The sequence below is a fragment of the Mustela putorius genome, unplaced genomic scaffold (assembly GCF_011764305.1).
Source record: "Mustela putorius furo isolate JIRA1106 unplaced genomic scaffold, ASM1176430v1.1 tig00003909_pilon_pilon_pilon, whole genome shotgun sequence".
NCBI classification, from domain to species: domain Eukaryota; kingdom Metazoa; phylum Chordata; class Mammalia; order Carnivora; family Mustelidae; genus Mustela; species Mustela putorius.
In genome coordinates, this window is record NW_025422057.1 from 34,573,183 (window position 1) to 34,587,315 (window position 14,133).

The window sequence follows — 14,133 nt, forward strand, 5'->3', positions numbered from 1 at the left end:
CTGTTCAAGATTGCCTTCGTGTGAAATCACTCCAAAGGTCTCCACCACTCACCCCATCTCCCATAGGGCAGTAATAGTGCTCTTGTATCGTCTTCACTTAGTACTTAATTTTTTCTGTCTTATACTTATGCACTTGCCTATCTCTGACCAGACTTGATTTCTTTGTCAAGAACTTTCAAATAATTCATATTAGTTTGGTGATTCTAGAATATAGATAAATATTTCTTCAAGTGTTTTCCACTGAGTTGCATATGTTAACTTTTTTTTTTTTTAATCTTAAATCCAGGTACTGCTGGGTCAATTTATTTTACTGCAGAACTTTTCCCAGCTGTTTATATTCTGATATGGATTGTGAATCTGGGAAGGGCATAAGGTGTGCAGTATTTTCCAGTATTATTTAGTTGTCTCCCCACTCCCTGCCCCTAGCAGGGAGTTGTTTTCTGAGCATTTCATGTTACTAGTTTGAGGGCAAGAAATGGGGATAGGAGTTTTCTGTGGGAAATGCTGATTTGGGTGTGAGCGTGTCCCAGAGTAAGCACATAATTCACTGAGTGAGGACTCCATGGGAAGCAAATCTGACAGTTGTGCAAGTACATCTCTGGATGTCTTTGGGAAAGTCATTTTGCCTATAGTTGCTGCAACTCTATTTGTTTTACCCCCAGTGATCAGAACAGACTTCACAGGATGAGAATTTACTGCCTATTGTTTGTTCCACACCCCCCTACCCCGGCTAAGAAAGCTAGGTGACATGAGGTGACAAATTTTATTCTGTTTCTTTGTAGCTAATCTAGGAAGAGCTGAACAATAAATTCTTAGGTCCTTTTATTTGTTAACTCCCAACATCAAAATAGTGCCTTTCTTCTACCACCTGGGTTGTTCATAAAATAAACAGAGGTATATTAGTAGCCATTTTTTGGTAAAAGAAATAAATGTTCAGTATTTTTATAAGGCTATTTATATTCTGTTTTAGAGAGTTGGCTGTAGTGACGCAGAAACTAGGTTTCAGGGAAATACAGACAGGATGGACTAAATGGGGAAGACACTGTTCTTTTTTTGAAGAGTGTATGAATATATTTTAAAGGGGAATTATTCTTTTTTTCAAAAGTTAGCGTATTCAAGATGGTTCATTTTTAGAGTGTAACCTAATGGAAAGTTTTACCAGGAACTCACTGACTCAAACAGGAAATATATTTACTTTAAACTTAGATTTTATTTTGTAATGCCGGATGGCGTTATTGTGTTATGTTTATTAACAGACTCTAACTGCTGGCATCTTTCTTACAGTCATGTGGAATGGGTAGATGCTTTTGCTGTATAAACTCTATTTGGCTATAGAGTTGACAATGAAAATAATTTTTTGAGTGATACAAAATACTGCCTAGATTAGTAGGGTAAAAAATGTCATAACCACATCTGCATCTGTACTCCCACACCTTAATTTGTGTCTTCTCATTTACTTGTGCCATCTGTGATTACTGCAGGTGTTTATTCCTAAATTGGATCAGTTCGGAGTGGCAGGGAAAAATTGATTATCTTTAGTCCTTCTATCAGAGAGGCGATCAGCCTTTGTTATCAGTGTAATATTCCCTCTGCAGCCAGCCTGGACCTTTGAGCAAATAAAAATCTGTGAATAAAGATTACTTTTCCATTTATTTTAAGAAATGTCTGGGGAAAGGAAAAATAGCTGCTGAATACTCTTAGTGGCAGTGATAGGAACTCTCTGCGTAAAAGGTGGTGATTTTTAGCTGCGGAAGCAGCTGTAATTTTAGATTCTTCCTCCTGACGATCAGTCCATTTATTTCTGTGCTATGCATACCTTTACACAAAAATGATGGCATTGTCTAGGCTCAGCAATTTGCAGTTGCTTACCCTATTGTAAAAGTCACAGTTCAGGATACATCTTTTCTACACTTTAGTTCCTAATAAAGCATTTGTTGTCCAAGAAAATAATTTTAACTGTAGAAACTTCCACGTTTGTTTCAGGTCGGTCTTCTCTCTTTCCCTTTGAAGATGCCTTCCTGGACGACAGTCACGGTGATCAATCCTTGTCATCTGGCTTAAGTTCTCCCACTCGCTGTCAAAACGGAGAACGCGTAGAACGTTACTCTAGAAAGGTGTTTGTTGGAGGCCTTCCTCCTGATATTGATGAAGGTACGATGCATTCATTAAGGACTTATAAAGGCCAGGTTTGTTCTTTGTGTGATTTGACTGTGCTTCTCCTCTCCAAGCAGTTTGGGACATTCCTGTTTTTGTGTTTGGAGGATGAAAATATTCAAAAGATGAGGAAGTAATAGATGGTGCATTTCAGGTCTGCTCTTGTGTTCATACAGGGCAGCCTCCCAACAGCTTCATGTTTCCCAGTCATTAATTTGGGGATAAACTGTAAAATAATAATGAAAGTTAGTATTTATGAAACTCTCTATATGCCCAAAATTGTGCTAAGTGCTTCACATTATATTATCTCATTTAACCCTTATATTCATCCTTTAAGGCAAATCCTACCAACTCCATTTTATAGATAAGGAAACTGAGGATTAGAGGCAGACAGTTTGTCCAAGGTTATGTAGCTAATGGTGCAGCTGGCATTCAAAATTAGTCCAATTCCAGTGCTTTCGGTCATGTTCATCACTATCCCATCTCATATTTTAATATAGATATCTATTAATTAAAAGCCCCCCTTGCCTTTAAAAGAATAAAGACTAATTAGAATTTTTCTTAATAATGTTTTTGAGATACTGTCAATCCAAAAGTGAGTTTTCAATAATGCCCAAACCCAATCAGCACATAGTGGGTTATCAATAAATATTTGTTGTACAGATGAATGGAGTAAAATTGTGACAGTTAACTTAAGGGGAAAAAACAACAATTCTAATTCTAGTAGGCTATGGAACTTCTATAAAAAATATTGTTAAAACAGTTGTTTTGTCAGCATTGTTCTAGTTGTGACATTTCTTCAACTTATCATGATTTTCTTTTTTCATGATGAGAAAGGAATAGTCTAAAAATAGTTTTTTTTAAGACTTAATGCTTTAAAGACTTAATGCTTTAGAGCTAGAGACTCATTTCCCTCCAAACTATTCTTTTACTAGTGTTAATCTCATCTATCAATGGGATTTTTTTTAAATACAAAGTTTATATCATGTCTGAGAGGGTAGCAGCTTAATTCTGAGTGAGAGCTAAGTTATAACCTTCTGCTTTGAGTCAGAAGTCAGAAGGAAAAGGTAAATTTACTGAGCTATAACTTTGGAAACATTTTCTTTATAGGAATATGTAATAGGTAAGTATGAAAGAAAGAGATCATTGGTTTTAACTTTTTATCATCAAATAGAATTACCTACTTATTGCTCCTACTCCTCACCAAAAGAATTGTATCTATTTCTAAAATAATCTTATAGATAATCTTAGATTACTAATAATCAAAACCTAATATTAATGATCTTGGATATTTTAGAGATTATTTTACATAAATGAAAGCATACTTTAAATATTTTGCGTACTTTTCCCTTTTTTCTAAAAGCAGAGAACATTTCTATTTTTGGAATCTTTTTTTTTTTTTAACCCGACAGAGAGGTCACCTTGGTTATGTCAGACTTTTTTCTTCCAAATTCTAATATCAAATTTGTTGGTGGTGAAGAGCAATAAATTATAGTTAGAAACACTATTCTGCATGGTTGAAAGTGAATAACCAAATGTACCCAATAAACAATTGTATTTCACTTAGTAGGTTTGACATCTATAAAAATGCTTTAGAAATAGTTTTCAAAGTATTTTTTAAATAAAAAGCATGCTTTATGCTATTCTGTTTGCAATATTTTCTTTTTCTCTTTCTAACATTGCTTCTTTATTTTGTAGATGAGATCACTGCCAGCTTTCGCAGGTTTGGACCTCTCGTTGTAGACTGGCCTCACAAAGCTGAAAGCAAGTCGTATTTTCCTCCTAAAGGTAATGCATTTAAAATGTCTCCAGTGCTTGCCTGTTGGAGAGCTAGCATGACAGTTCAATAAAAGACAGCCTTTTAATTCTTGAAATAGCAGTTGGAGTTTTTCCCCTAATGAAGAAAATATTTTAATGCTGATCATCTTTTTGTATCATACTGTTTTCTTTTGGAGACTCTTCCCCCAGGAGAGCACTGATGGTTTCAGGCATCCATTGTACTCACGGTGAGATCCTGTGAGTCCATTGTGAATGAGCCTTGTACTAAATTTTCATCATTTGAGAGAAAAAAATCTAGGGGTTTGAAGAATGTCAGTGATTTGAGAGGAAAAGATTATTTTGTATCAAATCTTATTTGTATCCCACAATCCTGTGGTTTTATAGTTCTTGTAAACTCCAAACTTGGAAAACCTAGTGGCTGAAAAGTGACATTGTATGAAATTACCTTTATTCACCTCTGTATTTTAAGTGACTTAGCTTGCTGAGGGGTGGAGGGCAAACTAGCAAAGAACTCTTCACATGAACTCATCCGTTATGTTTGGTAGGCTATTTTGGTAATTTACAAAGACATGAAAATATATTACTTTTTTCATTGTTTGCCATTTCCGCAGAATTCAGGGAATTTTTCTAGTGATGTTAACTCTGAGTAAGTTCCTAGAATCATATAGATGAGTGTTTTGGGTTTTAAAAAGGAAGTTTTCTGGGGCGCCTGAGTGGCTCAGTGGGTTAAGCCTCTGCCTTCAGCTCAGGTCATGATCCCAGGAATCAAGCCCTGAGTTGGGCTCTCTGCTCGGCAGGGAGCCTGCTTCCCTCTCTCTCTCTCTCTGCCTGCCTCTCAGCCTACTTGTGATCTCTGTCTGTCAAATAAATAAATAAAATCTTTAAAGAAATAAAATAAATTTAAAAATAAAAAGCTTTCTTCATGTTTTATATTCTGTAGATATGTTTCAAGGATGTCTTTCATCTCTAAAGAATTTTTTTTTTTGTTATGTATTATCATATAACATTGCTCACCACAAGAAGGTGGAGTTAACATACTTACCCTTCCTGTGCTTTGCACAGGAATGAATTTATGGCTTAACCTGGGAAAGGCAGGTGGCTTCCTCGTATGTCTGATTATTAGGTTTCTTTGACATTATTTCTCCCCAGTCTCTCTATAACCTATGAAAAGAAGTTACTCACTAAATAGAGGCTTTTTGTTTACTTTTTAGTCATTTCCTTTTTGATCTTCTCCAAGAATTTTTAAAGTTAAAAAATAAAGTTTTATATTAATCAGAAAAGATAAAAACCACCATGTTGATTATTCCACTGAAGGAATGTATTCACAACTTCATAGGACATGTGTGACGCTATGTAAAGACACATGTTTAAACAGTGTTTCTAAGAGTGCTAATAATTCCCTGAGTTGGAGTAGAGTTATTTCAGTGAGTGAAGGATAAAAGGTATCAGGTGATCATAAAAAATGAAGATAAACATATATAGTTGTGTCCAAAGAAAATGATCTCAAACCTACCTGTATCAGATATAATCACTGTATATATTTTATTAAATTTCCTTCTGCTGTTCTCTTTATGAATACGAACATTTACATGAAATTTTGCATTTTACATAAATGGGATCACACTGTATGTGTTGTTCAGTAACCTTCATTTCCCCCTCCGCCATGTCAACATCTTGCTATAAGAGACCTACATAATTTTAATGACCTTATTTTATTTAATCTGTCCTACTGATGGACTCTTAAGTTGCTTCCAGCTGTTGCCTCTCATGGGTAATGCTTCAGTGAATATCATTGTGCCTTCATCTTTTTGTTCTTTGTCATGACCTCTTAGGGTGAATTTCCAGAAGTGAGGTACATATTTATACAGATTGCAAAGCTTCCCTTAAGAAAGGTCATTTACGTTTATGTTCCCACCAGTAATATCTGATTTGTAAACCAGTTTTATTGAGTCTGAGGAAATGACTCCTTTTCAATCTTTGCCAGTCTGATGGTTTAAATAACATCCCCTTTTCCTTTTTTTGGCATTCTTTTCTCTTTACTTGCCTTTGAATGTATTTTACTTTTTTAGATTGACTTTTCATTTCTGTCTGACTTCATATCGAAGTAATGCACAAGAAGAGATCCAGTTTTCTTTTTCCAAGTAGCATGCCAGTCATCTCAATAGTCATTTATTGACTAATACAGTTTTTCTTCATCAATTTGGATCATTAGAAATAAGTATAAGAGGGGGCACCTGGGTGGCTCAGAGGGTTAAAGCCTCTGCCTTCGGCTCAGGTCATGATCCCAGGTTCTGGGATCAAGCCCTGCATCGGACTCTCTCCTTGGCAGAGGAGTCTGCTTCCTCCTCTCTCTCTCTGCCTGCCTCTCTGCCTACTTGTGATTTCTCTCTGTCGAATAAGTAAATAAAATCTTTAAAAAAAAAAAAAAAAGAAGTAAGTATAAGAAAGAAAAATAAGTGTTGGTTGGAAGGTTAACTCTTCTGTTTCTCTGTGGAGTGCACAAGTTTCTCTGGAACAGTTCTGTCCAGAATGATAGCTACTAGCCACATGTAGCTAATGAGCATTTGAAATGTGACTAATTTAAATTGAGATATGCTATAAGTATAAATTATACACTGGATTTTGAAGACATAGTTTTAGAAAAAGGTAAAATATCTCACTAGTACTTTTGTTTTCATGTTAGATTGGTAATTTTGTGGTATATTGAACTAAAATGCATTAAAATGAACTTCACCTGTTTCTTTTAATCTTTAAGATGTAGGTATTAGAAAAATTTTGTCTGCTTTTTTGTGTATTTTTTTGTTTCTGAAAATTTTAAGATACATATGACTCATCTTTCTATTGGAAAGCACTTCGAGAATGAGAATCTGCAAACTACCTGTTTTTATACGGACTGTAAGCTAAGGATGGTTTTTATATTTTTAAAAGTTGTAAAAATACACATGCAAGAAGAATATGTAGCAGAGACTATATGTGGTCCTCAAATCCCTTTGCAGAAAGTTTGTTACCTCCTGCTTTAAAATAGTCTTTTGAGCTACTCATGTAGCTTCTGAGACATCCATTGACAAAGGAGGCAGTTTATTTTAGAGGAAGTCTATATGTTTGCTAGACCTAGGTAATTCTTAAGTTTGCTTTTCAATGGAGTCAAATGCTTCCCTGCAACCTTTACCCTATTGATAAATTGTGTCCTGTAAAGTAAAATAGAATAAATTACCATTGTGACATCTGTCTCTTTGTACTTTAAAAGATTATTCATTTATTTTTATGTCATCTCTTTTCAAATATAGATATTTTCACTTCTCTCAGACGTACCTTATGTCTGATGGTTTCCACATCACCATTTTTTTGGTGATGTTTTGTCATGTTTACAATATCCTACTTAAATTTGTTACTAAGAATTTAAAAGAAAACATTTGGTTTGGTATGAGCAGTACGAATTTTAGCAGTTCTGTTAACTCCATGGTTTTTGGTGCCATTCCTATATAACAGCATAATAATATAAACTGTAGAACATGATGCCTTTATTTTATACCTGAGGTTAAGTGTTGGGAGGGGTCAGTGACAGCAAGGCCAAGAGGAGAATCTGGATGTCCCAATTCTGGTCCACAGGCTTGCATCCTTGCAGAGTGGATTGCCTTCCCTGTGATTAGGGGTTAGGAAGAGAAATAATGATTATACTGTTGACTCCTTTTTGTGTTTTGGCTTTCAGCTAGTCTGAAAGTTGACCTGATTGGGGAGTACCTAAAGAGATTTGGTGTTATTCTAAGATTGAAGTAACTTTTAGAATCCATGCCCATTGCTTTGAATGTTGGGACCATCTAAGGAGTTCACTGCAACTGTTCTGTGCCTTCTTAATAATGCCCCCTTGCTCTGTTCTACTTTTCCTTAAATTCCTTAGGTTTTAATACAGGTCCACGCCTTCTTGGGAATGCCCTTCTAGCTGAGTGAACTTTTCTTTAGGTTACCTTAGATTGGCTATTACCTACAGTTTGTTCGGCTGTCCATTTTGGTTTACATGTAAATAAAGAGGAACCACTCCCTATTGAGCCGTTTGGCCTTTTTCTCAGAAAGTATATGCCTAATGAAATACACATTCATTCATCTGGCAGGTTTACCTATACAAATATAGGGTAGAGTTTATAAAACCATGACCATTTCATGGACTGTGCAGAGCTTAAAATCCATGTAGAGAAGCACTGACCAGGCACATCAGTTGTCCCTCTAAGTGTTGTTGGGCCAACACAATGGGAGATAATGGAATCTGGGGCTCTCTCCAGCACAAAGACCACTGGGGTATTTGATCAGGCATTTGAAGATATGCAAAGTCCTGTGGATCAGTTTATCTGTAGGCCACAAGCAGGTGATTGCTCCTTCTGCAGAGCAACACTGAGAACAAGGAAAGGTGGAGGAAGGCTTGGAAGTCGGAATGTGTGTTTTCATAATTTGGTCTCAGACCTCATAACTTATAGTCCTGTGGAGGAAGTAAGAAATTAGTCAACCAGTCAAAAAATAAACACAATTACAAATTGTGATATTTCTGTAAAGGGCAAGTAGAGAGGCAGTAACTCTGAAAAGGGGGCATCATTTTAGAGTGCGGATATGGAGAAAGCTTTTCTAAGAAGATGGCAGTTAGGCAGATCTGAAAATTGAGGAGTTAGCTAGAAAGTTAAGGAAGCAGGTTCCAAGCAGAGGAGTACCATATGGGAATGACTGAGTATGAAAGGGCTTTAGTACCTTTGAATAAATGAAGTGTGGTTGGAATGTTAGGAGAAAATGATGCAAAAGAATGAGACTTGAAACAATAGGATTTATTTTTCTTCCCTGAATTAATTTCATCCCCCATAGAGTGGACATGAAGGCATTTGTGTGGTGTTTGTCTTTGGGGTGGTGGAAGAATGGAGTTGGGTCAAGTAGAAATATCAGTTTAAAATACTTTCAAATAGCTATTGATAAAACTGAAGCAAAGTCTTGCTTTGCGTTTCCTGCATTTAGTTCTTGATGATGAAAAGAAATCCAACTCTAGCCAAACTATTGAGGAAAAGTTTTCCAAGATCATCTTTGCATACTTCTTAGTTCTGGAATAGCAGAGTTGCAATTGTGAGGTTTAGAAAGAGGTTCTTCCAAGTCTTAGGACATGAGCCCAAACCCACATTCATACAGAATAGTAATCAATGTCACTTATGTTTATAATAGCTTGGGTACAGGGGGTGCCTGGGTGGCTCAGTCGGTTAAGCTTCTGCCTTCAGCTCAGATCATGATCCTGGGGTCCTGGGATCCAGCCCCACATCGGGCTCCCTGCTCAGTGGGGAGCCTGCTTCTTCCTCTCCCTCTATGTGCACTCATCGTGCTTGTGCGCGCACACACACTCTCTCTCTCTGTCAAATAAATAAATAAATAATTTTTAAAAATTGCTTGGATGCAGGTAATTTAAGATAGTTATTGAAAAAAGATGGTGAGAGAACAGAATAAATGCAGAGGGCTGAGGTCCTGATGCAAGTGATGATGCAGCATTGGGAATATCAATCCATCCAATGTTTGTTCCTTGTCCATCTGTTAAAGAGTCCATTTTTGGCCTTTTGGGGGATCTAGAGAAGCTTACCATTCTTGTTTTTGAGAAGGTTGCAGTTTGCAGTTCTTGGAGGAGACCTGGAAATAACAGATGTGAAATGCTAAGTAATGGTAAAGAGCTTGGGTTCTGGAACTAGACTTGCTGAGCTCCTCCACCTATTGTATGACCTTGGGCTTATTGTTTAACCTTACTGTGCCTTCGTTTCATCATCTGCAGAAGAAGGATCATGATAGTACCTACTTCAGAAGGTCATGATGAGGATTAAAACAAGTACGTAAGTTCATGTGGGGTGATTAAAGCAGTCCCTGCATACAGTAGATATTCTGAATGATACTGTTATTTTTATTAAAATACAGATCAACTTATGCTTAATGACAAGTGAGCAAAAAATATTCTGTGCAGGCAGAAGAGGAACAGATTGCTGTGGGCTATGCAAGACCTTGATCTTCAAAACTGGGCAGGAAAAGAATAGGCAGAAATTGCAGGAGTCTAGAGTTAGGATAATTAAGATGGCTAACCTTTACTAAGGGCTACCATCAGCCAGGCATTGGGATACTGTTTTCTAAATCATATTTATTCTTCCCAACTGCACAAGGTAGATAGACACCTTTAGTATTCCCATTTTTATACAGAAGAAGAAACAGATTTAGAAGAGGGCTATTTGTCCATGGTCATGTATTAAATGGTAGAGCTGGGATTTGAGCCTGAACTGGCTGGACTCAGAATCCAAGGCCCTTAAATATAGCACTCTACTAGTCTCATTTTGGAGTAAGGATGGCCCAGAGGTGGGCAGCGGGCTTAATTAAGGCAGGATTATGTGGTACCCTGATGGCCAAGCCTACCACCAAGGCCAAGTAAACAGTGATCAAGAAGAAAGGCTCTGGAGCAAGCTGTCTGGGTTGGATTTCCTGTTCCACTACTTACGATATGTGTATCCCTGAGCTGATTATTTTCCCAAATCTCTATTTTTTAATCTACAAAATGGAAACAATATAGTGTCTAATTCTAGTTTGTTAGGATTAAATAAGAAAATGTATAGAGAATACTTTCATAGTACCTAGATATCTTTAAAGCCTTTTTTTTTTTTTTAAGCAGGGGAGAGGTGATTGAGGTTTTTATACTTGATTTTGTTGTTTTAGCCAGAGTTAGAAAAATTATTTAGGAATTTTCTGTAATCCAGTTTATAAGCAGTAATAAGGACCACAAAGACCTAAGATATTAGCATTGAGATTTTACTAGACCAGAGGCAGTAATAGAACAGTAGTTCTAAACGAGTAGATCATGATGATGGTAGACTTTGATGATAGGGTTGTGCTAAAATTACTTCCACTGAATGGGAGAGTCATGGTACTGTTGAACGTAGGGAAATCAATTGAGAGAAAACAAATTTGATGATGTGACAGTTTGATTAAAGACATGTAGAGTTTGGTGTGTCCTCATATCTGATTTGAGAGGAAATTACTAATAGCCATTGAGATTGTGGTTACGTAGTGTGAAAGAAGAGACAGGAGCTGGAGACCCACATCTCTTGAGAGTGTCTTTATAGAGGAGAGAGAGAAGAAAATGACAAATAATAAGTAAATGTTGTTAGGAACTAAAAGGAAGAAGAGAACATGTCAGTAGAGATGTGGATGAGTGAAGGACTAGGAGCATATTTGTGACCTGGGAGGCTAAGGAAAGTAGGTTCAAAAAAGTGTATCAGGACCATCAGATATTGTAGGGTTACTGAGAAGGTCTCCATGAAGGGTATGTGCCTGGCTCAGCCAATAGAGTGTGTGACTCTTCATCTTAGGATCATGAATTCAAGCCCCACGTTGGGTGTGGAGATTACTTAAGAAAAAAATAATTTAATTAAAAAATAAATAAAATGTTAAAAAATAAAAAAGAGTGCCATGGAATAGAAATGAGTGTGGCCTTCTTGTCAACTACATGATCACAGGAATTTCTATTGTTATTGTAATTCTCGATGTTAGTATTGTATTGAAGTAGGAAAACCAGAACAAAGAAATCAAGTTTGCACTGAATGAGTATTATTTTATAAATAAAAATAATCCTGCCTGCCCAGCAGAACCAGCCACCATCATTTTTTGTTTCCTTCCAGTCTCTATTCATATATATCCTTTTTTGTGGAGGGTATAATCATAGCAGAAATACAGTTTTCTATCCTCCTTCTTCCCTGCCATGTTACTATATACTTTTCATATTTTTCAAGAGTCCGCCTAACCTGTTGTTACACCTTAATTTACTGGCTTGTTGGTTATTTAGGCTATTATAAATGATGTTCCTTCCTGTTAATATATCCTTGTATGGGGTTTTTTTTTTTTCTTTCATAGGATTCTCTTTAGAATAAATTAGCAGGAGCTTAACTAGAGTAAAAAGAAATGAAATTCTTGATGAGTCCAGATTTGATATCACATGGCTTCCCAAAGCAATTTTCTCTATGATGTTTATGCTAATTTGGACATCTGCAGCACCATTTCTGCTTAGTTCCAAGTTAGAGAGATGGTACATTGCAGTGTGGACTTACCTTTTGCCTGTGGATCCGAAATGTAATGGACCCCCACAAAAGCCAGAAACCACATTGGTATGAATCTTCTACTTGAAGCATTTAAACCTTTCCTCTTGGGTCACATCTGTTGAATCTTTGGTGTTCATTGACTTCATCTCCTATCATTCTCTCCCTTACACACTCTGGTCACACTGACTTCTTTGCTATTCCTTGAGGTCTCCTCAGGCCCTTTAGGGCCTTAGTACTTCCTTCTGTCTGAAACTCTTTTCCCAGATTTCTGAGTGGACGGCTCATCTCTTCCCTTAGACAGACCTCTCCTCAACTGTTACCTTAACAGAGAGCCCTTTCCTGATCTCCTTATCTAAAATGGCAGTCCCTCTATTCTCTTGCTCTTTGTCCCTCTTACCCTCTTACTCATTTTATTTCTTTTTTGCTCTCGTTTTATTTTTCTTCAAAGTGCCTATGACCTGAAAAACTGACATGTTTCTCTGTTTTCTAGATTGGAATGTAAGTTTTATAAGAGTAGAGTGTTTTTATGTTTTGTTCACTGTTCTATGCCTAGTACCTTGCATATCTGCCTCAGTGGCTAGCCCTCAGATATTTGTTAAATGAATAGATTTTATCTTTGCAAATGATGAGTTCACTACTTGCTCAGAGAATAGAAGTCTATCACATTTTAAAGCTGGAAAGTTCCATAAAGATCATCTCATTTTAATATAATCTTTATTTTAAACTGAGATTTGAAGAGGTGAATTGTCTTTTCCTAAGATCATATAGTTTTTATCAGACAGGCTTAGACCTGACTGACCAAGAGTTTGTGCTATTTTATCTGGTGAATTAATTATAAAGGAAGTGATTTTTATTTGTTTGACTAATGTGTATCATTTGTGGGAAAGGAATATTGGTTTAAACTCTAAAATCTGATATATTATGTTGTTATTTACAAGACTGGATTTTATATAAAAATTAACAACTTCAGTTGTGTGACCCATGGGACACTTTCACAGCTTAAAAACAGAAGTGGTCCTTGGCTTTTCCTAAATTCTTCTGTTCTGTTAGTCACACTGACATAACGGAGGTATTTCCAAGATCTGGTTTAGGATGAGGCTGTGGGTCTGAGATGCCCTTTAGCTGTAGCTATGAGCATGGGATTACATCCCATATAGCTCTTGGGTGATGCCATACCATCATTTCTGGACATGAGTGCTCTGCTTTGTAATTGAGTTCTTTGACTACAAGTTTCAGACGTTCTCTTGTACTACCTCAAGTTGGGGATGTGGTAAAAAGTGACAAGGAAAGCCCCAAAAGTAGGAGCTGTGGTAGAAGCAGATATCATGGAGGTATCATGCTAGGGAGTGGCAGGCTGCAGGGATCCAAGCAGTGGGAACTGTGAATTTTTCATCGTAATATTCCACCATTATCGTGACTCAGCTCTTCTCTGCCCGTGTGCTTGTCTCTGACTGTGCTTCCAGTGGGAAAACTATTTTCATATTTCATATTTATTAAATTCCAGAAAGAGGGAATTGATTGGCCCAGTTCATTTTTTAATACCTACCTAGCTGTGACATAGGGCCATCCTAAAGACAGTGGTCGGAGAATTTTTGGCTGCTTGGTAAAGAAACAGCTTATTAGTTCTGCTTCCTTGAACGTGGGACTGTGAATGTGATTACTAGGAGGATAAGGTGGGCATGACAAACTTTTATGAGGATAAGTGTGTTTATCATGACCTCCTTGGAAGACTAGCCTGTGTCCAAAGTTGCTATCACTAGAGCTACAGAAAAATCTCTGCCCACCCTGAGCCGCCTTCCCCTCATTCTGTACAAGCATCTGCTCTCGATACTGGAAGTGGTCTGAGCTCTTGTGGTGGGGCGGGGGCCAGGGAAAAGAAAAGAACTGGCATCTCCTGGATAGTCCGTACAGCTGCACTACTGCTGTTGGCAGGGACTTGTGGGACAGAGGTAAGGAGAGCAGCCAGCTGCAGATGTTGGACAGGAGATTGACCACATGGCTCTGAAACCTTATTCAGAAGTTGGTGATGCTGGCAGTGGAGCGGAGGAGGTCATCTCAGCCCACTTGAGCAGCCGGTTTCAGTTCTGGCCGTCCGGGGGTGGAGAGGGAGGAC

At 37.3% G+C, this 14,133-nt stretch overlaps 1 protein-coding gene across 9 annotated transcripts in view; it reads left to right on the forward strand.

Annotated features, from left to right (window-relative positions):
* The window catches only part of CPEB3 (cytoplasmic polyadenylation element binding protein 3), a 195,118-nt gene that overhangs the window by 115,515 nt on the left and 65,470 nt on the right, over positions 1–14,133 (forward strand). For all 9 annotated transcript variants that reach the window (XM_045068734.1, XM_045068732.1, XM_004749661.3 and 6 more), the window contains 2 exons: positions 1,984–2,151; positions 3,853–3,942. In XM_045068734.1, the coding sequence (XP_044924669.1) occupies positions 1,984–2,151; positions 3,853–3,942 (258 nt within the window). The remainder of the gene's footprint in view (positions 1–1,983; positions 2,152–3,852; positions 3,943–14,133) is intronic.